Raw genomic sequence first — 27,686 nt, 5'->3', positions numbered from 1 at the left:
GCTGAAAAAATGAGATAAGACAAAAATTACCTAAATCAGGAATAAAAGCAGGAACAACAATCAGCTCCTACAGACATTATAGGAAAATAAGGGAATATTACAAACTTTATACCAGTAAATTCCACCACGCAGGGGAAAGAGACAAATTCTTTAAAAGATACAAGGATACCAACACTTACACAAGGAGAAATGGTTAACTGTAATGTATCTGTTAAAGAAATTGACTTCAATGGTGAATTTATTTAATATTTAAGAAATAATACTTATGCTATAAAAACTCTTACAGAAAGTAGGAAAGAATACCTCCAACTCATTTTTTGAGGCCAGCATTACCTTGATACCAAAACCCAGCAAAAATATTACAAGAAAAAAATATATATCATGATTGTTGTAGTGATACTACCTTCATTTGCCAACCCTCACTGAAAAGTAAACATAGTATTGGTGAATTACATTGTACATAAATTATACATCATAAAGTTGATTAAAACAAATTAGCTGTTACACAAAAACAAAAACTTTCTCACAAAGCAAACTCAAGGTCCCAATGGTTTCACTAGAATGTACTATTAAACAATTAAGGAAGCAATAACACCAATCTGTCCCAAACACTTTCAAAACACAGAGAAGGTAACCCACTTTATGAAGACAACCCCGACACCAAAACCTAAGGAGTGACATTATCAGTAAAGAAAATTATCCATCAATTGCCTTCATGGTAACTGGACATGGACATGCCTGATCAAGTCCTAACCCCTGATCTTGTGAATGTAAACTCATTTGTTAACAGAGTAATGGAGAAATAGGGTAATAAACTCATTTGTTAATAGGCTATTCAAAGATCCTATCAGTTAAGGTGATGCCAAACTGGAAACAACCAACATGCTTAAAAATAGGAGATTGGCTGAATAAACAATGACATCAATATAATGGAGTATGATACAGCCATAAGAAAGAATAAGGGAGACCTCTTTGAACTGATATGGAATAATCTTCAGCACACATTTTTAGGCAGAAAAACAAAGTGCAAGAGAGTATCTACAGTACAATACCTTTTGTGTAAGAAAACTGGAGAAATAAGAAAATTTACATGTACCTGCCTGAAGTTCATAAAGAAACTCAGGAAGGATAAACCAGAAACTAATGAGATTGATTATCTAAAGGGGATGACTGGAAACACAATAGAAAGGAGAAGAGGTACTCACATTTCTATGGGTATATACTTTTTTGTATTGTTTTGACTTTTAGAACCACGTTAAATGATTTCTGTATTTAAATACAACATAAAATCAGCAACGATTGGGAGAGAAGGATGGAATATCAGCAGAAACAAATGAACCTAAAATATATCAAACAAGCAACAAAACCACACTTAATGGTGAGGGTGAAAAACTAAGCCAAGTGACTCCAATTCTATAGTTGGACTATACAGCTACAGGATAAAGATTTAAAAAGAAAGAAGGAAATATTCACATATAGTTAGAACATTTCTTTTCAATGATGTAGAAGAGCAATTCTAAAATAACTTAATATATATTCTAGGACTGAGCAAGTAAGTAAATATATTGTAGAAAATAAGAGCCAAGTTAGGTAACTGACCGTCAGAGAAGAGAGTTGTAAGGCAGACCAGAATGAAATCTGTGGGGGTGCACTGGAATTCGAGATACAGGTGTGAACTCATGGTTTTTAATACATAGAAAAGGAGGGAGACAAATTATGTGTGTGTATGTATATATATTTCCTAGCTTAGGCTACTGAGAGGGCCTAAAAGCAATGACATCCAATGGTACTAAGCACACCTACCATCCAGATCTAAATTTAACCATTCTTCACTAAAAAGAACCAGGGCAAAATAAAAGATGAGCCTAGAATATCTTGTTGCAAGTGAAAGTAAGGAAGTGCTTAAAGACTTATGAGGACAGATCAAAAGGACAAAAGAGATGGCTTGAAAGGGCACCAACTAACCAAACTTGGAACAATGTGACCATCAAAATGATGAAAACAGATTATAACCCACTGAATAAAATAAGAAACCATGAGTCCACTGACACAATAATAAATGTTTGATGAAAACAAGGTATTTACATAGTTTCAAAGTATCTCCCCACAAAATACACAGCGAAAAAGGATGACTGTACCATAAAGAAGGCTGCTAGACACCCCCTTATTCAAGTGATCAAAGTGATCACCCTTACTAATGGGACAAATCAAAATCAGGCACCACCTGCTAGGATGCAATGAGAACAAAGCATCATTTTTGTGATATCCCTACCAAAGATACATCAACTTAATCTAATCAGAAAGAAATATTAAACACAGTTTGAGGGGGAACTACTACAAAATAACTTGATCTGTAATCTTCAAAAGTGTCAAGGTCGTGAAAGTCAGCCAATGACTGAGAAACTGTGCCACAGTGAAAGAAATTAAAGAGCCATGACTACTAAAGGCAACTAATGATTCTGAACTGGATTCCTTTACTAAAAAGGATATTCAGAACTTTGGCAAAACTTAAAATAGGGACTGAGGATTAGGTAGTAATGAATCCATGTTAACTGACTGGTTAGATTATCATATTATGATTATGTGGGAGACATAACAGAACTATACACTGAAGTATTAGAGTATGATGGTGCATTCAAACAGCAATGCTACTTTCAAATGGTCGCAACTTTTCTGTAAGCTTGCTACTGTTGCAAAATAAATAAACAACTGATCTTTCAATGATTTGTACTAATTAATACCCTACACTTCAAATTGTGGATTCATATCCCCAGAAATAAATGCACTGTAATCTTCTGTGCCCTTTATTACCACCTCTGTCAGATGACCTTAACAAACATCTCAAACAATACTGACTGAAGACACTGCAGGTTATGTGCCTTCTCCAAGCCATTCACTACTGGTCAACAATAAGGGGTTCATCCATCTCTCCCTTTCCTGTGAACTCTAACTGAACTCGTTCGGCAATATATCTCTAGGCAGTCTTTTTCTTCAAAATTAATTAGATGATAGTTTCTTACTATCTACCATCACAGCTAGCATTACTCTAATCCTTTTCATTTCCTGTCTGCTTAAAAATGAAGGACTTAACATTTGCTTTTTACTCCAAATAAAGTAACTGCAGGTTTGGAGCTGTTATGTACCCCAGAAAAGTCTTGTTCTTTTAATCCATTCTTGTGGGTGGGACCTTTTAATTAGGTTGTTTCCATGGACATGTGACCCAGCCCACTCAAGGTGGCTCTTAATCCCCTTGCTGGAATCCTTTATGGGAGGATAAAAGACAGAAGAAACTCAGACAGCTCAGAGAAGCTAAGAGATGAAATCCAAAGAAAAGCCTCTGGAGGAGACAGAGCCATTTGAAACCAACCCAGGACAGAAGGACCAGCAGACATCAACAAGTGCCTTCCCATATGATAGAGGAACCCTGGATGCCAGCAGCTTTTCCTCCAAGAAGGCATCTTCCTCTTGATGCCTTAATTTGGACATTTGTTTGGCCTTAGTACTGTAAATCTGTAGCCTAATAAATATCCATTGAAAAAGCCAACCCATTTCTGGTATATTGCATTCCAGCAGCTTTAGCAAACTGAAACAGTAATTAAGAAGCATTATTTTAGAGATTTTGCAAGACCTTCAGTAAGTGAGTGACTCCTGGTTTTCTAAAGGGGGGAGGAAGTATCAAAAGCCTGCTTTAGATTAAAGTGTCTTTATATGCAATCTTTCTATCAAGATTGGCAGCTAGTATTAGATTTACCAGGTTATTGGATAGGGTATGGCACATAGTAGGTGCTCAGTAAACACACTCAAGATGTATGAGTGAGTCTATGCTTTCTTAAGTATTCAGTGAATAACATCATTCTAAATGAATGATCCCAGTTTTAAATCAATAGCACCCAGGCAATTGGGATAGAAGACATGGGCTCAAACAGTTGTTCTGTGTTTCAAAATGTTTCTGGAGTTCTTTTCCTTGGCCTAGCATATCCAATAGTAGATCTTCTTTTAGAAGGCCATGCCTTAGCTAACTTGACACATACTCAAACTACTCAATGAAGAGTCGCCACTTGTGAAGAGGTTTGTGGACACGTATTTAGGGTATGCTACTAAATCATACAGAGCAATAGGCTTACTAAAAACTTTCAAAATAATAATATTCAATGCTGAGGGTACAATGAGATGCAAACCCTCTGGAAAACAACTGTAAAAGACATATATAGATAGATATAGATATAGATATATTTTTTATAATCAGAAAAGAGTACTTTTCTAAAGCAAAACAAAAATAAAGTTGAAGTTGAAAGCAAAATCAATTTTTACTCAATACACTCTTTCAGCTCACATCAATACTTGGATTCACAGAACTGAGAGAAGTCCAAAGTAGTCCTGACTATAATAGCCAATAACACTGAACAACAGACTCCTAACAAAACTTAGAGATGGCCATTCCTTCACATTCCAGTTTATTATGCCTATTCTTCATTCAATACTAATCATTTAGCATCTACCACCTGTCAGGAACTATTCTACAAACTAGTGTGTTTACCAAGCAGTGAACAAGAAGACATGACACTTTTTCTCATGGAACTTGCATTCTGGTGGGAGAGAAGACAACAGACAAGAAAAACTAAATAAACATGAAATATAGTTTCAGGCAGTGCTAAGTGCTGTGAGGAAAAAAATAACGTAGGGTAAAGGAATAGAATGGAAAGCAAGAAACTATTTTAGTCTAGGAAGACAAAAAAGGCCAGAATCTTGGTATAATAACATAAATAGCATCCCTATTGCATAATTGTTTTAAGATTCGGAAAAGTCAAATATTAAAATACAATATTCACATCTATTAAAATAGTTTCTACTTTAAAAGGCATTAAGATATACTGGAAATAGAGAGACCACTTAAAATCCTGGCTCTGCCACCTACTGGATCGGATATGTACCCTTAAACAAGTCACAGGTTCACTCTCTCTGAGTCTCGACTTTCTCATGCATAAAACAGACATAATGCCACCTAGTTTACAATGTTGTTCAAAAGATTAAGGAAGATAATGTATGAGAAAGAGCTTGGTGCCTCATCTGGCATATGTGTTCACTAATTGTGAGTTCCCTAAATATTTGTGTTCTTCTAAATGTGTTCCATACATATGCTCTATTCTTCCACAAAATGAGTGCCATATACTGAATGATTCTTCATAAAGCACTATTTCGTTATTGCAAGTAGACAAACATATCATATTTTTATCTTCCAGGATTCCAAAATCCAAATCATCTCATGATTAAATTCCTGATAGATACTGGTGATATCAATGATATTACTGGCTTGACAAGATTGATACCATTTCTACTAATGTCACACTCATCTCCTCTTCTCTCTTCATTCTGTCATGAATTGCCTCTGTTTTCATACCACAGTGTGACCTCTCCCCAGTGAACAGACAACCTTAGAGTAGGATTAAAACTATTCGAAAGTAAATATGACTAATCTCTGAATCAATAAATGAACTCCCAAAATAACAGTATTACCTCAGAAAATCTTTACAGGTCCACCTTTAATACATACCCAGAATCTGGCAATTTCTCTCTCAACCTCCACTGCTACTACCCTGGTTCAAGCCACCATCTTCTCTCACCTTGATACATACTGATGTTCACATTGATACTACAACAGCTTGCAAACTGCTTCACCTCTTCATTCTACTGTCTACACAGCAGGCAGAGCAATCCTGTTAAAATGTTAGTCAGAAAGATGACTCCTCTGTTCAAAATCCTCCAATGACTTCCACCTCATCCAAAATAAAAGCCAAAGTCTACCAAGGCCTACAAGCCTCACGCAATTTGTCCTGTTTTACCTCTCTGACTTCATCTCCTGTCTCCCTCAGTCCACACTTCAGCCACACATCTGCCCTCTTGCTGTTCTTACACACCAGGAACATACCTACCTTTGGGCCTTTACACTTGTTGCTTTCTCTACTGGGGATTCTCTGTCCCCCAGATATCAGCACAGCTTGCCCCACATTTTCTTCAGGTCTTTGCAAAAATGCCATCCTTTCAGGGAGGTTTTCCTTGATCATCCCATTTAAAATTGAAGCCCTTTCCCAAACCTTGGCACACCATATCCCCCTTTTCCTCCAAAGTGCATATTACCATCTATTTAACAAATTATGTTTTTCCCTAATTTCCCTTCTTCCTCACTAAAATGCATGTTCCAAGACAGTATGGCTTTTGGCCATTTTGTGCACACCTGTTTTCCCAGCACCTTTGCTAACACCTGGCACGTGGTAAGAAGATAATAAATCTTTGTTGACTGAAGGAGAAAAATGAATGAAAAAAAGGGCGATTTTTAATTTATTCTTTGTGTTTTCCTACAAATTTTCCAGTTTTCTATATTGTGCATTTATTTCTATTATGACCATACACTGCTGATAGTGTAAAGTAGGATAATCTTTCTGGAAGACAATTTGGGATAAATTTAAAAACCTTAAAAAAGTTCATATCCTTTGACTCAGAATTTGCCAATCAAAAATAAGACCTAAGAAATTAACTATGAATTAACACATCCACTGATTAAAAAAACTGATTAAATTCCTATAGACCCCCATAATGAAACTCTACACAGTTAAGAGTGCAGACCTAAGTTTACTAATATGAACCATATTGTTCATGATACTGTTTAAGTTTTAAAATCTGGTTATAATTCAGTATATATAGAATGAGCTTGTATGCAAACAAATAAATATATATATATATATATATATATAAACACACAAACATATATAGAAATAAAACATCAAGAGAAAAAAAACAATGGACCCCAAAATGAAGTGAGATTATGGCTGATGGGTAATTTCTCCTTTATACTTAAATACTGTCTAAAATTTTTGCAATGGAAAGTGTTATTTTCACAAGAACAAACAGTAAATATGTCAATACAAATGAGTAAAACCAGCATTTTTACAATCTACATAATTAATGTCCATAGTATAAGCTTTGTGAAATCATTTCATTCAAACAGTAAAGATTTTTTTTAATGTGGCCCATTTCCCTATCCTCAAATTACACTGTTAAACCTTATCCATGCATACTGTTTTGGAAACCATAAATTATAACTGTTGATAAAGCAAGATATAGCTTTAAAGGCTCTCTTCCATATGTGCTTTCTTGAGTACCAGTCCACATGCCTGGCATTGTGTTATCACTAGAACTTTCTCTAAAATACTAAATTACTTACTGCTCATCTACTGCTTCAAATTCTTAGATCACCAAGTCACCCTTGCTGCTTTCAGAAAATATGATGTGAAAATGATAAAGAATAGAGAAAATCATTATTTTAGAAAAATGTTTTTTAAAGAGTCTCTGTTTGGCACAGAACTTTTTTTAAAGCCTATCTTCATTAACAAAATACCTTCATATTAGCACATGTAAAAGACAGCATGATATGGCATGTGGACCATGAGCCTATAGATGATGACTAATGATTGATGATGATAATAGGGATGTGAAGAAGAATAAAAATGAGAAAGAGACTTCTGTATCTGGATACAATGAAGTGAAACATGTATGGAGGATTTCAAATTTATGGGAAAAAAACAGAAGAGTAAATAGCATACAGAAAACAGACTGGCCATTTAGAAAGAAATATGGATTCCTAATTCACAGCATATAGTAAAATAAATTACAGAGACTGAGAGATTTAAATGGAAATCATAATGCCATAAACCACTAGAAGAATACATAATCTTGGGATGAAGGCCATCTTTCTAAGCATGACACTCTAAGGAAAGGAATAAATGTGACTACATAAATAGAATATCTTTTCAAAGCTTTCTTCATGGCAAAAAGTATTATAAACAAAACTGAAAGGCAAATGTCAAACGGGAGAAAATATTTGCAATAAACAACAGACTTACTATACTAAATAAATATATAAAGAGACCCTACAATTCTTTTTTTTAATGAAGACATCAACAGAAAAATGGAGAAAGGACATTAAGAAGCAACTCATAAAACAAGAAGTAAAAACGGCCAGTAAATAAATATTTATATATGTATTCCACCTCACTAGCAATCAAATAAATGTCAAAATACCATTTTCACAGTTTTATCCATTAAAATGGCAAAGAAGTAAAAAATTAAAATATCCAGAGTCAGCCAGGCAAGCGAAAAAGGAATCTTCCCTACCCAGCTTTTAGAAGTGTAATTTGACCTAGCCTCTCAAAAGTGCAATTTACCAACCTTAAGTCTTTAAATGTGCACAACCTTTTACCTAAGGAAATAACCACAGAAGTATACAAATGTTTAGCTACAATGATGTTCAATTCAACATGGCTTAAAATGTCTCAGAAATGGGAAGCATTTTTAATATAGAAGGGAGGGTTTCTTTAAATCAATAATGTATCTATTAAATGAAATATGCAGTGACTTTAAATGAGGGTACAAAGTATTTATTCATGTTACTAGTTGTCACTTTTTGTTGGTTTAATTTTGACAAGCATGTGCTATTTTTAAAGACAGTTTTTAAATAAACCTTAAACATTTTTAAATGACGTTCAGTGCTTATGGAAGTAACTAGAATATAAACTGGTCCACCTTCCATGAAAGCAAATTTGCCACACCTATCAAAAGAAAGCACTGTTCACTTTGTGATAAATCACTGAGGTGTACACTTAAGATTTCTGCACTTTTCTATATGCATGTTACACTTAAAAAAAAAAAAAAAAGCCCCTTCCCCCCCACAAAACAAAAACAAAAACAAAAAACTATGGATGATAAAAGTACCAGTGGTGAAAATTAGACCCTTATGTACTGACCTGGGGACATGTATGCAATGTGTGTGTGTTAAGTAAATAAAGCAAGTAAATTTTTCCTATTTAAAAAAATGGGAAAATCCCAGTAATTATATGGTTGCATATATTCCTACGAACAAAAGAAGAACAATTATGCAGGGATAGACAACCAACTGTATTGTTAACATTTGTTTCGAGAATAAGAATGGAAGAAGGGAGAGATTATTAAACTTTTCTGCATACAGATTATTTAATTAATTAATAATGCACTGATACTCTTTGACAAGCAACTGCACTTCTAGGAATTTATTCTACAGACATAATCATGCAAGTCTAAAGATTTATGTGCAATGAAATTACTTAACTGTTTATGATACCAAAAAAAAAAAAAAAAGAAAAGAAAACTGAAGGCTAAAGGTTCATCAACAGAGAACTAGTTGCATTTTTTTTAATGATATAACTATAAGTTGGAACACTATTGTAGCTGTAAGAATAAAGTCGATTTTTATCTTTGCTGATATGGAAAGAGATCAACATGTAGTATCAATTTAAAATAAAATTAATATACATAGTATGGTTCTATTTGTATTTTTAAAAGCTTTTTTTCTGAAAGAACAATAAGAAGCTGGTAATTGATATTTTGGGAAGTGAGATCTGGGGTCAAAGAAAACATTCTGTGTCCTTTTGTATCCTTCAGTAACAACTGTGTAATTTTTTTATTTTTTGAACCTTGTTTGAAATTTTTAAAATGATGACATAAAACAGTGATTAGCCAAACACTTTTTTATTAAGCCATCTTAGATTTGCTTTAAAATGCTCCAGAAAAAACAAAGTTGGAGGAAGGGGAAAGGTGAACTAAGAATAGCATGATTTTGAAAATTGTTGAAGGTGGGGTTGAATGATACTCTATTTTTGTGTTTGTTTTGAAATTCCACAGTAGAAAGTTTTTCAAATAACATCTTACTGAGAGTTCCTCTATATAAAACAGACAGATCCAGAGCTACTCTGGTGAAGTAGAAGTGGGAAGGGGCACTATGCTAGGCCCTACTTTATCCCTCTAATGACCCCCAGAGCCAAACTTCAGGATTTCATGGAATATTTAAAACACCACTATTAACATCATCATCACCACAACCACATAAAGAATCTGCACAAGGTGAAGGAGTTCTCCCTGCCCAAAAGGCAGGAAGAAGACAGACCCTAAAATAGCAACTCTGGGTGGTAAGGTTACTAGCGGATTTTTTTTCAAAAACCATATTTTCAAAATTTTTTAATAAAAAGAAAAAAAACATGCTTTTAATATGCATAAGATATTATGGACTCCTCTCACCGAGCAACTCAAAAGGTTACTCAGAGCCTTCACATTATTGGACCCAGAATGCAACAGGATAATCAACAGGAAATGAAAAATCCTCAGTGCTTATTAAGAAATAGATAAAGGCAGTGAGTTGGGACAGATATGCCTGCCCTAAGAAGACAGGTCCTGGCTTCAGTTTACCTTCACTACATTATGGACAAAAGGAGAACATATAGCCTTTTACTTATCCTTACCCTACTAGATTAATCTGAACACTGGAATCGAAGCCTATAAGCTTCGAATTCCCTTTTCTTGAATAAGGAACCAGGAACAAGTAAAGAAAGAAATGAATTTTTGTCTCCTGTGGCAAACAGAAGTAGTAGTTATTAACTTCCTCTATTTCACAACGTAGATACGACTACCTCCATTTATAAGGATAAGGAAACTGAGGTTCAGGAAAGTAAAGTAACTTGTCCAGGATCTCAGAGCTATTAAGTAGTGGGAACAGGACTAGAATCATGGTTGGTCTGGTCCAAAGCAGGGTTCTTTCCGCCAAGTTATCTCCCTTCTCTAGATACCAACATATCTTTTTATGTTGGTAGCTATAAGTTCCAAGTATAGTGTTCTTAGGCCACTACAACTCACTATACCCTCATGATCAGTGAAAGTAAGAAAACAAACAAGAAAAGCAGCTATCAAGAAGTTGCATTATTGCCCAATGCCATACACACTGGAGCTGGGATAGAGGCACTAAAACTTAATTCACATGGTCCTCTCTGTCAATATTGAAAATAGCTTATCACTAATACTCTTCCCCACTGAGAGGTTGCAAATGGCATTCCCAAGAAAACTTGTCAGTCTGCTACACAGCAACTCTACATGCTAGGTGCATTAGCTTTGAAATGTTTAACACTGAAAATAAAGAACTTGCATCAACTAAAAATGAACGTTGCCAAGTTAAATGTTATTACAGCATCATAACTAGAGCAATGGCTTTGGGGTTATCCAGACCTAAATTCATAGCTCAGTTCTGCCTCTCAAATATATATGTAACCTTAGGCAAATCAATTCAGTTCTATGACTCTGTATACAAAGGAAACATGAAAAATAACTTCTCCATATAAGAATACATGAGCTAACCATAACTTCCCCATAAAAGAGTAGATGAGATAACCTAGTGCCTAGAGCCTGATACAAAGAAAGTAGAAAACAAATGTTAATATTACTATCATTAACATTAATTAATATTACACAAATTAATATTACTAATATGGGTGTTACTCTTGTGCCACAGAAGCCTTGGCAAATCAATACCCTACACGTCACGGTCTGAACTCTTGATTACCTGAGGTTACAATCAACTACAAGTATCTGAACCAAATGAAATATTGATTCAGTTCAGCTTGGTTCAGAGACATCTGGATATTCCAGTTCAACTGTTCTAAAAAATGTAGATGATTAGTTCTAGTTTAAACTGGTTTATATTTTTTTGAAAGCACCAATAGGTTTGGCTAACTTCAGCGTTTTATTATACACACACACACACACACACACACACACACACACACACACACACGGACTTAATTTGTGGTTCAGTCTAGATTTCGTAGCTTCGCTTCACTCAAATCACTGAAGGGTCAATACATCCTAAACACTATAAAAGGGTCATCCTTGAGAGCAGGGAACAAGTCTGTATTATTCATCTTTATATGCCCAGCACCAAGATGGGTCCTGGCACGTACCAACTGCCCAGTCAACATTCGTGGGATTAAACTGCAGAGAGGATATTCAGGAACCTCATTTGGGCAAAGGGAATTCCAATTTTTTACCTCATTTGGGTAAAGAGAATTCCAATTTTTTTTTTCCCTATAGATATTTCATAAGTTTTTCTCTTTTTTATTTCCAAATAAATGACTAACCAAACCACACACCAGATATCAATAGTACAGGTTCCACAAACAAAACTAAGGTGAAAAAATCTAGAAATAGTGACATTCCAGTGTAAAGGAAAGAAAGCCAGTTTTGGAATCAGACAAATATGGGGTTCAAATCCCAGCTCCATCACTTAACAACTACGCAAATATTAACTGAGGTCAAATCACACACATCGCCTGAGACTGAATTTCCACATTTGAACAATGGGGATAATAATGCCTACCTAAAGGGTTGTCACAAAGCTAGTGTATAAAGCACTAAGTACAGTCCATGGAAGGTGATTTTTTTTTTTAATTTTTTTTTCTACTATTCCTCTACCCTTCTCATAGAGGGCAGAAACTGAAGTGGTTGTATTATGCCTAAAGGCAACTACTATCTTTGCTCTTGCTTTACAAAAGGTACAATAATTCAGTCACAGAGATAAGCTATTTGGCTGAAGTTGCAACTATCAGTGGGTCCAGTGTGACAATTTTAAGGGGGACGCTTTCATGTAACTCCAGAGCCCAAACAAAGGCAATCAGACTCTGCCCTTTCCAGTTAGCCTGTTCCCTCTCTTTTTAGGCCTGCTTAAAATAAGTTTACAGAAGGGGCACAATGCCAAGGAATAGTCAGTCCCCTTTGTATAAGACAAAGATGAAATATATAAATAACAGGCATTCCTTAAAAGCCCAAATCCAAATTAAGTCAGTAAATTTAGCATTGTTTGGAGACTGGAGGGAGAAAGGAACACACTGGCATTAAATAACACATAAAACAAATGAGTTGGGAAGGGAGTTTCCAGGTTCATTAATATATGTTTACTTTTCATTCACACATGGAGCAAAACAGAATAATGATTTGCTAAACCAATCAGCTGAGTACACATTTCATTTTACTGTGCTACATACCCTCAATTGTATACTAGGAAAAATAAAACCTAAGTAAACAAAATTCCCTACACACCTCTGAAGTCAATATTGCTTCATTCACTAAAATAAGGTTCAATTCAAGGTAGAGTTGCAATTTTCTCTCCTAAACGTTTTTCACTTGGAGAGACGAGTTGAATAACTTTTAACACATTGGATTTCCATTTTCATCAAGGTAGGAACCAATACTTCCTCCCACTCCCCCCGCCTCCAAACAGAGAATTCACAATACTTATACTTCAAAAAAAAAAAAAATGGTGTCTTCCAATGGTCAATTACTTTTAACTGAATGCAATAAAAAGAATCTGCACTTCCAGACCTTATGAACAATTCTTACCCTACTTAAATTTCCAGTTCTAGAAAAAACAGGGGCAGCCCACTAAATTCAGCAACTCTAATTGTCTAGTAAGCATTTTCAGAAAAATGCAAATATCCATTATATAGCAACAAGGAGAGAATATGCAATAATGTCTGCTATTTCAATGAATTTTTGTAAAAGTTCCATTGCATGCAAGGAAGCTGTTTTTCCAAAGATAAATACCCATTACAATGGAGCCTCACTGAAGCACCCAATTCTTGGATCCCAAGATTGTAACCCACCTTTTTACATGGAATCTAAGACAACTGGGCCTTAAATTGAATTCATTCGCCAGTTAATTGTATTATAGTCAGGTTCCAGTACAATTTGCTAAATAAAGCAATTTGAATCAATAACTACATCAATACTGGTCAGAATGTCTGTCAATAACTAAAAAAATTAAAATGCACAACCCCAATATGAGGAAATTTTTCCTCCTTTCTGGTACTCAGCTCCATTTAAAGACTGTAAACATGAATAGAAAGATAAGCTTGAGAACATTAAATCACCCATGCCATCAACAATATCCCTCTACTCATTTCCTAATTATACACTACTTTTCTTAAAAAGGGAAGTTTCCACAGGACACTGGGAATTCAATACTGCTTTTTAAAGATATATCAAACTGTCTGGAATATATAGAGTGATGAAAATAAAATATTGCTATTGAAACCATATTTAATTAAACACATGCTTTCTTAAAATAGAGCATACCAAATAAAGCCACAATATTTTCTGCCTTGGCTCCCTTAGAACCCATCCAATAGGTGAGGTCAGTCCAGCTGCACTCCAGCTAATAGTATTTTCCTGAGCATCCCTCCTCCCCCTTCCACATCCAGCCCCCCAAAAGTTTTACTTTTCTCTGTGGAATTCTCTGCCAGCCTCGGCCTGGAAAACCGGGTGAATCCTGAGGATAGCTGTCAGATCTGGCCTTTGGGAAATGGCCCAAACTGACCATTATTAGCAGCATAAAGCTATGATCTTTAAAGACTTCAATTTGAGTTTTATACTATTAGTGATTCTATCCACCCCCATCTCCCAACTTTTTTGAAGGGGGGAAGAGAAAAAGCAAGTCAAAAGGACAAGTTTCAAAATAGAAACATCATCACTTCAATTATGAAACCCTCCCAACTCAACAAAGAACTATTAAAGGTAGCCAAATGGAAACTGCCAGGTTTTTTTTTTTTTTTTTTTTTTTTTTTGGCACATGCACAACTATTAAACATGAGAATCACAAGTTCAAGGAGGGGAAGGGTTTATAAAAAGCAAGAGCAGAAAAAGGGGAAGGAGATAGGGCCCAGCCAAAGACCCATTTGCTCAGAAAGGCCCCTCTTGGTCCTAACTCCTCCATGTGGAGCACCCAGGCTGGAGGAAAGCAGAGGGTTACACAGAACATTTAGCAGACTTAACATTGGATTAAACACACTACTGCAAGTTTCAACAAATGTTCATGGCATACGTAAAAAACACATTTACAACAAGAAAGAAGAGAGGCACCTGGAGACATCTGACACTGGGCATGCTCTGCAGGCAACTCAGTGCGCACATGCTCTCTACCAGGTTGGCGCAGCCTAGCCACAAAGACCTTGGCACAGAACACTGCAGGATGACAAAAAGGAAGGAAGAGAAGAAGCAGTTAGAGGCCGCAACAAATCACTCCTTCACACAGGCATCTTGAATGTTAGTTGGGGAGGGAGGTGCACCAGTTTGGAAATCAGTGATAGTCCCAGACAGCTTACTGAAATCCTTTGGAGAGGGACCCACTTTCTGTCCTTTCTGTCCTGCTACTACCCATTAATTTCTCAGGATACAGCGAACAGAATTAAGAAGGAGAGAGAGAGTGTGTTTCAATAAAAACCCACTAAAAGGAACTATGAAAATCTGAGGGCAAAACAAAATTAGGGGTGAGACTGTGACTATAACCTCATAAAAGTTACGGTTTCTGGTCTATTTCATATAATCATAATTGCCATCATTGCTTAAGAACCTACTATTTGCCAGTCATTTTATATGTATTCTCTAATCCTCACACCACAGTTTAAGAAAACCGAGGCTCAGAGGTTAAGTGATTTGCACAAGAACACACAGCAAATGAGGGAGAACCAAAAACAAACCGTTTTGTCTGCTACCAAACCCACAGACTATGATGCCTCTTATAAAAACTTTGATTAACCCAAATTTTAAAGTACATTTTTACATTTCCCTGAAACAAAGTCACAGGAGACCTAGAGACAAAAGGCAAAAGAACAAGAAAGATGAGTGATAAGACTGATGGATTCAGGCAAATAAAAGAGCTGATTAAAATCACATCTGATTTTCAGTGACATCCACATCTCTACCTTCCCAAAGTAAAAACTTGGGAACAGTGTGATTTTCATTTTGGATTTTGTTTACCAAGTTCATATGACATGACTATAAATTAAAAGCTTATTTCATTTACCCATTCCCATCCTCTTTTAAAAGCTTGCTGATCTTAAGCGTATAAAGAAAAAAGTATAATATAAAAATGAATGTAAATATTATGGTTAGTATTTAATAACTATTAGATTATTTATGTTATTCAACAAATACTTTTTCAGATCTGACCAATTAATTTACCATGGCAAAATCAATAATCATGCAAAAAACTTAAGGTGGTCCAACCAAAATACTCCAGGAGTCTTAGACCCAACTTTATAAACACCCTCCTTTGCCTGGGATAATCCTGGTTTACATTTGTCCCAGCATAACTTTCTTATTTACAAGTGTTCTTGTTTGGTGAATCAATTCTATGGTCACCCTAACTGTAATATAAACAAACCCAGCTTCCTTGAAATCAAACAGACCCAGGTTCCTATTCAGCATCTGCTACTTAATAGTTTCACGTCACCCAAAATGTAATGGAATATTATGTCGTCTTTAAATGTCTTTTCTAAATAATCAGAGGAAGCAAATGGAATTAACAAATTGAGCAACTTTCTAGTTAACATTATGAAAATGCCATATATTTCTAATTTTTGTTATTATCCCAAAGCTTACCACAACTAATACTGCAGAAGGTTATCACTTATAATCTAGACATACATATTTTGTCAACCCAACACTTTCAGCAATTGCCAAGCACACAGAAGATGCTTAATGTTTGCAAATTATAATAGAAGAAACTATCATATATTAAGTTCTTGTTACGTGCTAGACAGCTGATATAGTAAACCCTTGTAAGATAGGTTATTCCCATTTTACAGATGAGAAAACTGGATCAGAAAAGGGGAACGTGGTTTGTTAATAGCCAACTTGTCCAAGCTGCAAGGAAACAAGCGCTAATTGATGGCAGAAGTAGGACTAGAAGATATTCCTATCTGACTCTAAAACAAACTGGTTTTCTTTCCACTGCAAGAGTCTCTATCCATAAAGATACTCTAGTAAATGCTTATTAAAAGAGCATTTACATCAGCTTGTTTCAGAAGTGCATGGACAGAGAAAGGCCCAGACACATTACCTATTGAAAATTACATGGATTATTTAATTTAAATAAACTAGCGACATCCTTGTAGTTCAATTCTTTTTGGAATATTTGTAGTTATCCAAATCACAGAATCATTTAGAGTCAAGGATACAGTTTAAGGATTACACCTGTATCCAGCAACTAATATCAAATTAACAACACAGCTCAACAGTATATCAATTTTCATTTATTTAGTAAAAACAGACAATTTCCCTTTGTAAGGTTTAACATGTAATTTGCCTCGAAGGGTAAAAACCATGAAGACAGCTGGTATCATAGCCTGATTAGATTTTGCTAATAACGTGGGATTTAAAATTAAAAAAGAAGAAGACAATTTTCACATTCAATAAATCAAAGAATCATGTGCTATGAGAAATGGAAGGAACCTTAAAGACCATTTAATCCAATCTCTGATTTTAGAGGTGAAGAAACTAAAGCCTAAAGAGGAAAAATTATTTTCCCAAGGTTTCCTAATCATCTAACGGTTAGTGTGCCAGTCTGAACGTATTATGTACCCTCAAATGCCATTATCTTTCATGTAATCTTGTGTGGGCAGAATCAATAACCACGCAAAAAACGTAAGGTGGTCCAACCAAAATCAGTGTTAATTAGATTGTAATCTTTGACTGTTTCCATGGGCATGCACCCCACCCAACCGTGGGTGATGACTCTGATCGGGTAATTTCCATGGAGGTGTTGGCCCGCCCATTCAGGGCGGGTCTGAATTAAATTACTGGAGCACTATATAAGATCAGACAGAAGAAGCAAGCTAGTACAGCCAAGAGGGACACTTTGAAGAAAGCACAGGAGCTGCAGATGAGAGACATTTTGGAGACGGCCACTGAAAGCAGACTCTTGCTCTGGAGAAGCTAAGAGAAGACAAATACCCCAAGTGCAACTAAGAGTGACATTTTTGAGGAACTGCAGCCTAGAGAGGAACGTCCTGGGAAAAAGCCATATTAAAACCAGAACTTTGGAGCAGATGCCAGCCACATGCCTTCCCAGCTAACAGAGGTTTTCCAGACACCATTGGCTATCCTCCAGTGAAGGTACCCAACTGCTGATGTGTTACCTTGGTCACTTTATGACCTTAAGACTGTACTGTGTAACCAAATAAACCCCCTTTTATAAAAGCCAAACCATCTCTGGTGTTTTGCATTCCGGCAGCGTTAGCAAACTAGAACAGTTAGTATCTAATCAATACTTAGAAAAATATGGGAAACAACATAATGAAAATTTTTCTTAATTTCAAAATATTAACATTTATTACAAGTGCTTTTTAAAGCTTGATATTGAACCTGTATTTTCAGGAAAAGACCTTTAAATGTGTATTCTGAGGGTCTGATTTCCAAGAATTTATCTTTATAATATATGTGGAAGATACGGTGGGGTATAGAGAATGATGCCAATATTTATAAAAGGCCTACTAGGTGCCAGTGTTGTGTTCAATTCTTTATAAGGGATATCTCATCTCATTTTCACAATAATCATACACACAGGAGTCACTTCTTTCAGCATTCAGAAGAGAAAATGCAGGCTCACAAGAGATGAAATACTTTATGTGTATAATGTTACACAGTGATTAAGTGCTGGGCTTATTTAAATCCAGGTCTAGAGCCAGAGTCACTTTTCACTATGTCCCTTTACATTATTTGCTTCAGAATAGAACACAAGAAGGGACAGCTTGATTCTGGGCATCATCCAAACTGATAAGTGATACAACTGCCAAAATCTATTAATCAGAGGTCGCAACTATCAGGTCAGTTTCAAGACCTGCAGTGTTATCCATTTGGTAAGCGTAAACACAGTGGTAGTTAAAAGGTATCAGAACTGCCCTACTTTCACACTCAATTACCTTAGAGCTAGAGCCCAACCACACTGCTGAAAAATAGTCTTTACTCAATAGAAGAGACTTCTCTAGGAAACAGACCTAATTTTTAATAAGGAAGTCTGTACCTGCTGGTCTGAACAAGATTCCCATTAGGTCTACCAGACCAGGAGGATACTGATCAAACTCGCAAAAGGATAAAAATAAAAGGTCCACATTCATCAACCAAAGAGCATGAAAATGCAGCTAGAACACAGCATTAACCGATTCTTGAAACTTCTGATTTTAAATTTACGGACCTGGTCAGAACCCCATCTTGTCCATTCTGGAATAACCACTCTCCATCATTCTTTAGCTGAGTAATGCAAAGATTCTTATATTAGCTATATTCACAACAAAGACTATAGTCTCTCTTATTAAAAGTTAACAGCAATTTATCTTCAAGTTTCTGGAACACTATCTAATTGTTAAAATATGTCTCAAAAACTTACCCTGAAACCCATGAGTATTTACCAATTTTAAGAAACACTTATTGGCCTTCTTATTAAGCTAACAACCATACAACCTGAGCCTCTTTCCTCCTGAGACTTCAGCCTTGTGCTCAAGAGAAACCCAGAAGGATCACACTGGGGATACTTAAGAGATGACTTTTGGGAATGGAAAAACTCCAAGATATGTTTTTTTTTAATATCACATTTAACTACTTATAATGACCAATATTCTCACTTAGGAATGTTCATAGAGAACAGGAAATGATTCACACTGGTTCTGATATTAACAGCAATTAGACTGATTACATCTGTAGGTTCTATAGCCAAAGTAACATTAGCCAAGAAAACTAATAGTGCTTATTAATTTTGTCATATCCACTGTACAATCAAAAAACAAAATCAGGGCCACTATACTAAAAAAACATCAAATCAGTAAAGAAAAGAATAATGCTTTCAGCATTCTTCAAAAACAAAAAATATTAACAGAGGCAGAAGAGAAATGTCCTAGGCACTCTTCCTACTGCCTTAGGAACCACAAATCAAAAGGAAAAAGTGGTTGCAGGCACCCTGTCTTCCAAGTGGCTGGCTTTAAGAAGATCCACAAAAAACTAATTTCTATCTAATTCTAGATAGGATGGCTTTGAACCTCCTGCCCTGATTCTTTCTCAAAGAGACAATTCTTTTTAAAGCTATCATAGAGGGTATTTTGTGTTAATCATCTCTCTAATGACACTCAGATTTAGAAATCTACCTTATTTCAAGTTTTTTACACACACCCACAACATACACATTTTTTTTTCTTCAAACCAGCTCCCACAGAATCATTATCAGCCTCTTCTAACTCATCATCATGCACAGTGATAACTAAGTTGAGTGGCTTAAATATAAGTTCCATAAAACAAAAAAAAACTCATCTGAACTTGCATCTGCAAACAGAAATGCAAGTTAGGACATATTCTCTATCCTCCAGGAGTTCATAGGAGGGAATCTTGAGAACGTGCGATATAACTACACACACATACACACTGAGAAACTTAACACCACCACCCCACCCCCAAAGGAGGAGGATGCTTGAACTAAGCCATGAAGGATGAGTAGGAGGCAGCCAGGGGAAAAAGAGGGAGAAAAAAATTCCAGGCAGAATAGCATAAGCAAAGCTAAAAAGCTAAGAAATGGTACATCCTAAGCAAGGATCTGCTTAATACTAAAGAATTAAGTGAAAGATAAGGAAAACTTAGATAGAAACGGGCCAATCACAGAGGACTCCCTATGGCACTCTATGACTACATCCTATATAGCAAGGACTCTTCAACTATGTGCCAAAGCCCACTGGTAAACAGCCAATTCTTCCCAGGTATGCCATCCAATTTTATATCAACATATACAAGAATTTTTCCTGCAACTTAGCATGTAAACTATTTCAACAATAACTAACAGAAAATAATTCTAACAGGTCATGCAACACATAGGTGGGGGGTCAAGGGAGTTCTTAAACTAAGACTAAGGGGTGAAGCAAAATATCAAGCCAAAGCCAAGCCAATTCAAGCATCAAAGAGAGATACTGTTTTCTAGAACAGTGGAGAAACATTTGCCACAAGCAAAGTCAAGAGAGAAAAGAAGTTTGCTCAACAGTAACCCAATGGAATGGCTGTTTTTATAGATCCTGTGAAATGTTATTATACTTAAAGACTAATAAGAGTGTTTTGAATTTTTTCATTCCTTCAAGTGAGACATTGAAAACTTTAATATTCAAACCACTATCAGAGGCAATGATGAGATGGCTATTAAACTGCTTTAAGCTGAGGAATGACGCTTTAGCAGCTGGAGTGAAACATGATTTAAAGAAAAGTCTTTTAGTGAACCTACAGGACATTCTCTCATTTCTCTTTTACAACATGCAAATTTCTTTCAGCTGGGCTTCAAAAAGTAGACACAAGGGCTAGCACTTCCCTTTGGAACATGGTCTAAAGCCAATTAACTTTCATACTCGCCCTTCTTTTCCCATAAATTTCCACCATGCCCCACTGATAGGATATAAAACAAAGAGCTTAAGGACAAAAATGGGAGCACCCAGAAACATAAGGAATGAAACAAAAGATCCATTTTATGGTAACCATCTGGTGGTAACACCTACCCCACTGGGACTCCTACCAGGGATGGGGACTCAGTTCTGCAGAATCATACAGTAGGTGGGCTCAAGGAATGTATGTAACCCCAGCTCTCTCAACATGGGTTTGAGAGCTACCAAGTCCTCATTCAGTCCTCTTGGAGGCGGTCCTCACCTCAAGCTAAATAAAGCAAGCATTAAAGTTAATCCAAACTGGGAACTACCCTATTGGGACTAATTCCACGGACTATTGTTTTACAAGAAGTAGCAGTATTTGTAGCGAAACAGGGCCACAAAGCTTTATAAGAATCTTCCAAGATTCAGAACCTAGGCTTCTGCGGTTAAAATGTTTGATGGCAACCTATAAAGAAATAGCACACTCTCACCAAAACAACCGTTTTGTTTTTAAAACCAAGAATCATAAAACACTAATTAGGTTGCAGAATATAAGTTAATTCACAATTTAAAGATATCTTCCAAAGCTTTTAAAGAACTGAATTAATGTGTTAAAGACTTTCTTTTCTTTATAATGGTATCTTACTATTACAGAATTTGACAGTAAGCATGTGACATATAGCCAAGAAAGTTGACACTTTCTAATTCTTAGCAACTCTATTTTATAATTTTTATATTTATTTATCAGAGATAATACTCTACAAAGTATTTTCAGGCTGGGATATATACTAAGGGTAGAAAAGGAGATGGGAAGGAGGAAGCAGCAGAAGGGGGAGACAAAAAAACAGATGAGAAGAATGGGACAAACTAAAATTTACTCTCTGGCAAGTTTTAGAGATTTAAACAGAGCCAAAAAATAGTGAAATCAGGTTTCAAAGTCTGAGCCCAAACTGTACTTAAACGCAATAACAATTTTTTTTTAATTCTTTTAATGTCTGATCATCTCATTTTGAATGATTATCTAAGATAAGATATCAGAACCCAAATGATAACTAAGCAAAAATGGATCTTCCTGGTCATCTCCGGTAAAGAAAAAAAGGATAATTTTTTCTTGTTATATTTGTATTCATTCATATTTTCTGATTTTTCTCCAATATCATCTAGCACTTGTGTAATATTTTAATACTACCTTGTGAAATTTTAAGTGATTTTTTTGTTTTAATTATAAATAGTAGTGACAATTTAAAGTAATAAAAACAAATCATTTTCCCAAGAATTAATTCTGAGTTCATCTTAAACACCTCTGGTTTAAAATGTGTTAAAATGCTAAGTGCTAAAAAGATGTCTGACCTAGTGACCCTGTGAAATAGCAGTGAACATCGAAATAAGGCGTTATTCCTGAGGAACTCTAAAGGGGGGGGAATCATCCTGTCCACTTCAGATCTTCCACCCATGATTCAAAAATGTCATCTGTTTTTTCAGAGCTCTCACAGAGCTGGAGAGGGGAAGGATTAGATGTATGAGGCGGAAAGCAGAATCTCTATTCTAAGAAGCATGACAGAGAACAGGATGTAACAAAATAATCTATTTCCGGCATAGCCACATGGGTCCTCAGTGTTAGGACCAGTCTGAGAATTGGTTGCCAAGGAAAAACAGATTCCCACAGCAAGCTCCAGGTCAGATCAGTCAGAACCCAATCCCAGTGGGGTTCCAAGATCCACAAATCCTGAGACTGGAGAGAATTTAACAGTTAAATTAGGAACATCTGGCCCTTTGTCAGTTAGCACCTGTGGTCCAATTAGGAATGTTCAGAAGGAGGGAAGCCCACGAAGTAAGCTGAACCTGCTTTTCAGTACTAAATGATATCTAAATTTACAAAAAAAAAAAAAAAAAGGATAAATTGGGAGAGTGGTGTCAATTGTTATTTCCAGAATGCCTACAATGTGCCAGGCACTGTACTAGGGACGTTAGGGCTCTTGTAATCCCAGTTTTTCTCACACAACCTCTGGCCAAATAGGTATTACCTTAATTTTACAGAGGAGGAAAATGAGGACCAGAGACATCCAGTAATTTGCCGAAAGGTCAAACACAGCAGAAGTGCAATTTTATCTGACTCCAAAATCCCTGCCTTCTTCGACTCCAAAATCCCTGCTTTCTTCCCTAAACTATACTGCCTGTCACTTCCTTTGCATGGCATTAAATGTCCTAAAAGCAGCAAGTTCTCCTGATTTATTTTCAAATATTATCTACTTGTCACTCTTCTACACTGCTGATGGGAATGTAATTGGTGCAACCTCTCTGGTGTGCACTTTTCCAAAACACATTTAGAAGTCTTGAAAAAATGTGTACATCATTTGTCTCAGCTATTTCGCTTGTAGAAAATGACAAGGAAAAAATATATAGATGCAAAAATATACATTAAAAAGATGTTCATCACATTGTTTTTATATAGCAAAGGGGAAAAATGCCCAACAACAGGGATTGGTTAAGTAAATTATGGATCATCCATAAGGCAGAATATTATATGGTCACCAAATAAAAATAATGTTGTAGGAGTATATTCAATGACAGAAGAAAGTTTACAATACACAGAAAGAATTCAAGAAACATTAATAAAGGCTACAAAGCAGGACTTAACATTGTGGAGCTATTTTTATTTAATATATATAAAATATCCAAAATTAAATACAGGTGATTTTTATTTTATTCTTCTTGTCTACCATATTTTTTCAGATGCTGCCAATATATAAACGGCAATACACACACTTCTCAACCCTTTCTCCTTCCAGGTCATCTCAAAACAGAGTAACTGGCATTGACACACAGGTGTTGCTCTGTTACTTGGGTATATGTCTGGTCCTAGCAAACTGCCCCCTTGATTCTAGGCCATTCTCCTTCAGTGAAGTTGGAGAGCAGGTGGGGTTAAGATAGCTATTGGAGTCTAGTTGTACTCTGAGGTGACAAAGACACTATCCTAAAATCATGTCAATGTCTTTGCCTTCTCAATGAGAATACCCAGCCAGAAAGCTTCTAAGAAAAGGTATTGTCTTATCAAGCTCCCCTTCTAAATATCTGCCAAACCATATTCTATACTGCATGACACCTGAAGGACTTGCAGCTGAGAGATAAAATCCCACCTTGCTTTTTTGACATCATCTGAGAACTGAGTGACATCTGCTCTAAGTACCTATCCCAGGACCCCTGCCTCTACCCTTGAGTTAGTCCGACTTCTGCTTCCTTACTCTCCCAGACACAGGTACTGGCTATGTCCCTTCCTAGTCCTCCTACCTGGCCTCACAAGCCAAAAAACTTTCATCAGAGAATTTCTCTAAGTATCTGCACAACATCTGATTATCCTCCAATGTATCTAGCAAAAACCTTTCCCTAACTTCAGGTAAGGGAGTGCAGTTTACCATGTTCTTAAAGAATATTAGAACATATTGAAAGCAAAAACTTTTTCTTTTCCCTGATAAACTGAACATTCTCATTTTTTCTAGGAAGAGTTATCACTTTCAGGAAGGTGACTTCAGGAATATTATTTTATTTACTCTCAGAAAGGTATGACTCAAGTATAGTCAGATCTCATAATCCTATTAAACTTTTTCATTTTGAACTGCTTATTTAGTCAAAAAAGTTTACTGAACATGCCAGTATACTATATGTTTCTATAGACAACATAAGAATTTTCAAAACCAAATATTAAAGTATCAAACCTATTTCTGCAAATAAAGCTATTTTATTCTCCAGTTCACTAAAGGGAAACAGCTGGCTGAATTCCTGAAAGAGTATAAAACATTTTAAAGAAATGTAGTTTCACTGCTTTCAAGAGTTATTATACTTAAACTCAACTAATGGGATTTAGAAAAGTCCTTTGTAGATTTATCACTTCCAAAGACTTTCAAAGCTCCTCCATTAGCATACTGTCTCATTGCAAGCTCTAAATAAGCACCTGTAGAACGAAATTTGGCCCTAAGAAACCTTTTCAACTTAAACCTTACAACATTTTAACAAGCCCTCTACTATTTTCTTTACACTGCTCATTTCTTGAATACATATTTATTTTCAGAGATGTTACCAGACTCATCCCAAATAAACACATATTCCAAGTTGGGAGAGTCTCAATGTTTAAAATTTTATACACACACACAACACACACACACCGATGCAGAAATCACTAACAATCAAATTTTACTCCTTTAGCTAGGAATAGCATAAAAAGTGACTTGCCAAAGCTACTAGATAGAAAGGGACACATTTTATGACCCTTTAATTATATTTATAGTAAACTTTACACTTGCTCTTCTATCTCATTGTTCCTCATATACTAAACTGACGTGGCTCTCAATTGAGAATGAAGATGTGTTCCTTACAGTCCACCAGGCTCCAAGAACAAGTGAATTTGTCTTTTAGCCAGGGGCTAAGACAGCCTTGGTCAGGGATTCCTGCTGCTTGCCGCACAGTGAGAATGTCTTTGATTCTATTCACACTGCTTCCTGCAGGCAAATGGGTAAGGGGAGTCTTCATTGCTTGAAGCCAGACATTTTTTCATTAATTCTGTCCATGTTTTAAAATATTTTACTAGCCTAGGTCCTCTAAATCTCTTGCATGGTGCTTTTGGTATGTACCCCCTTGAGGGCACCTGTTCTCAAAACCATATAATTACTGCTAAATATATGATACAATAAAGTCAACTTATAAATTTATGGATTATTTTTGCATGGGTGCAAGTGAATAAGGACAATATACAACACTCTGGATCTCCTCACACAAAGGAGGTAAGGAAGTCATTGACATAAAGGCCCAAAATAAATTTAAGAGATAGTGGACTGCATATCAAGTTCTTTTATCAAAAGACATGTTTAACTCCCTTGTGGGTTTTTTTGTATTTTTTTATTTTTAATTCAGTTTTATTGAGGTATATTCGCAAGCCGTCCAGTCATCCATGGTGCACAATCAACTGTTCACAGTACCATCATATAGTTGTGTATTCATCACCACAATCAATTTTTCAACATTTTCATTACTCCAAAAAGAATAAAAATAAGAATTAAAATAAAAGTAAAAAAAGAACACCCAAAGCATTCCATCCCCCACATCTCACCCTATTTTTCATTTGGTTTTTGTCCCCATTTCTCTACTCATCTGTCCATACACCGGATAAAGAGAGTAGGAGCCACAAGGTTTTCACAATCATACAGTCACACCGTGTAAGCTATATAGTTACACAATGGTCTTCAAGAATCAAGGCTACTGGGTTGCAGTTCAACAGCTTCAGGTACTTCCTTCTAGCTATTCCAATACACTAAGAAGTGATATCTATATAGCACATAAGAATGCCCTGCAGAGTGACCTGACCTCTCAACTCCATATGAAATCTCTCAGCCACTGAAACTTTATTTTGTTTCATTTCACATCCCCCTTTTGGTCAAGATGTTCTCAATCCCACGATGCTGTGTCCAGGCTCATTCCCAGGAGTCATGACCCGTGTTGCCAGGGAGATTTACACCCCTGGATAACTCCCTTGTTTTAATAACTTTAGGAACGACTTGAACATAAGAATCAATCAAGATGTTCTAGACAACACAGAACACAGATGTCACCATGATAAAATTTTCATAAAGTCTGGGAGAATACAGAATTGAGTGGAGGATCAGAGGACAAATCTCATGGAGACATTTCATGCTGCATCTGAGAGTAAAACAATCCATAATCCAAACTTCTTTTAATTGATGAGTTTTTAAAAGTCTATAAAGTAAGAATAGAAACAGCCTCCAAGATTGGGAGATGGGGAGAGGGGTGGCAGGGTTGACAGGGTGACAATACTCTTAATTTGAAAATAAATTCAAAAAGCAAGAAGTGTCTATAAACCACAGAAGAATACTTAAAGTAATAAAACAGCTGTAATTGCTCTTATATGTCTTAACTGGGTGTTTTATTTCCAAAGCAATTTATAAGAAATAAAGCAATTTATAAGCAATTGGTAAAAATTTGCCAATTTACAATTTAATGTTTTCAGGTCCATATAGAGCCACTGTAACACACTAGCACAGTAAGGGAGCAACCAATATTTGCTGAATTATCAAATAATTAACACATAAAGTCCAAAGAAGTTCACATATAGAGCAAAATTTGATTAGGAGGCTATAGAAGAACATAATGTCATAATTTTAAGGGGCTTATGGACATTTGTTTTTGGTCACATTCCCTAATTACTGTGATTCATTCAGGAATGGGCACATTTCAAACTGAATCCCAGGACTTCTATGGGAGCCACAAGAAAAGAAATCTCTTTCCTTACTGAACTTAAACATGAGGGGATGAAGTCTGGAGCTGCTGATGTCATTGTGCTACCAAAAGGGAGAGCCTGGGGCTGGTACAACCAGTAACCACATCAAATCTGAAGAAGCAACCTGAATTCAGAACTACCTCTGGATTTTTCATATGATAAATCTTCTTTACTGGTTTAAGACTGATTTGAATTGAGTTTTCTGTCACTTCCAAATGGAAAAATGAAAACCTTAAATATTTAGTTAAAATAAAATAGAGAAAACCCAAAAAAAGATACTTGGCATGAACAAAGTTATAAAGATATAGTATTCTGTGGATGAAACA

General features: G+C 35.9%; 1 protein-coding gene across 9 annotated transcripts in view; it reads right to left on the bottom strand.

The window, feature by feature from the left end:
• Positions 1–27,686, bottom strand: part of FBXW11 (F-box and WD repeat domain containing 11) — a 161,063-nt gene that overhangs the window by 101,533 nt on the left and 31,844 nt on the right. For 4 of the 9 annotated variants that reach the window (XM_037799521.1, XM_037799522.1, XM_037799519.1 and 1 more), the window contains one exon: positions 14,767–14,868. The exons of 4 other annotated variants lie outside the window; for them this stretch is intronic. In XM_037799521.1, the coding sequence (XP_037655449.1) occupies positions 14,767–14,817 (51 nt within the window). In that variant the 5' untranslated portion in view covers positions 14,818–14,868. Of the gene's footprint in view, positions 1–5,621; positions 5,640–14,766; positions 14,869–27,686 lie in introns of those variants that run through there. One more of the 9 variants, XM_037799525.1, reaches the window with a different exon arrangement.

Source organism: Choloepus didactylus, chromosome 11, assembly GCF_015220235.1.
Source record: "Choloepus didactylus isolate mChoDid1 chromosome 11, mChoDid1.pri, whole genome shotgun sequence".
Classification (NCBI taxonomy): Eukaryota; Metazoa; Chordata; class Mammalia; order Pilosa; family Megalonychidae; genus Choloepus; species Choloepus didactylus.
Note: the sequence above shows the minus strand (reverse complement) of the source record. Positions and strands in the feature narration are given on the sequence as shown.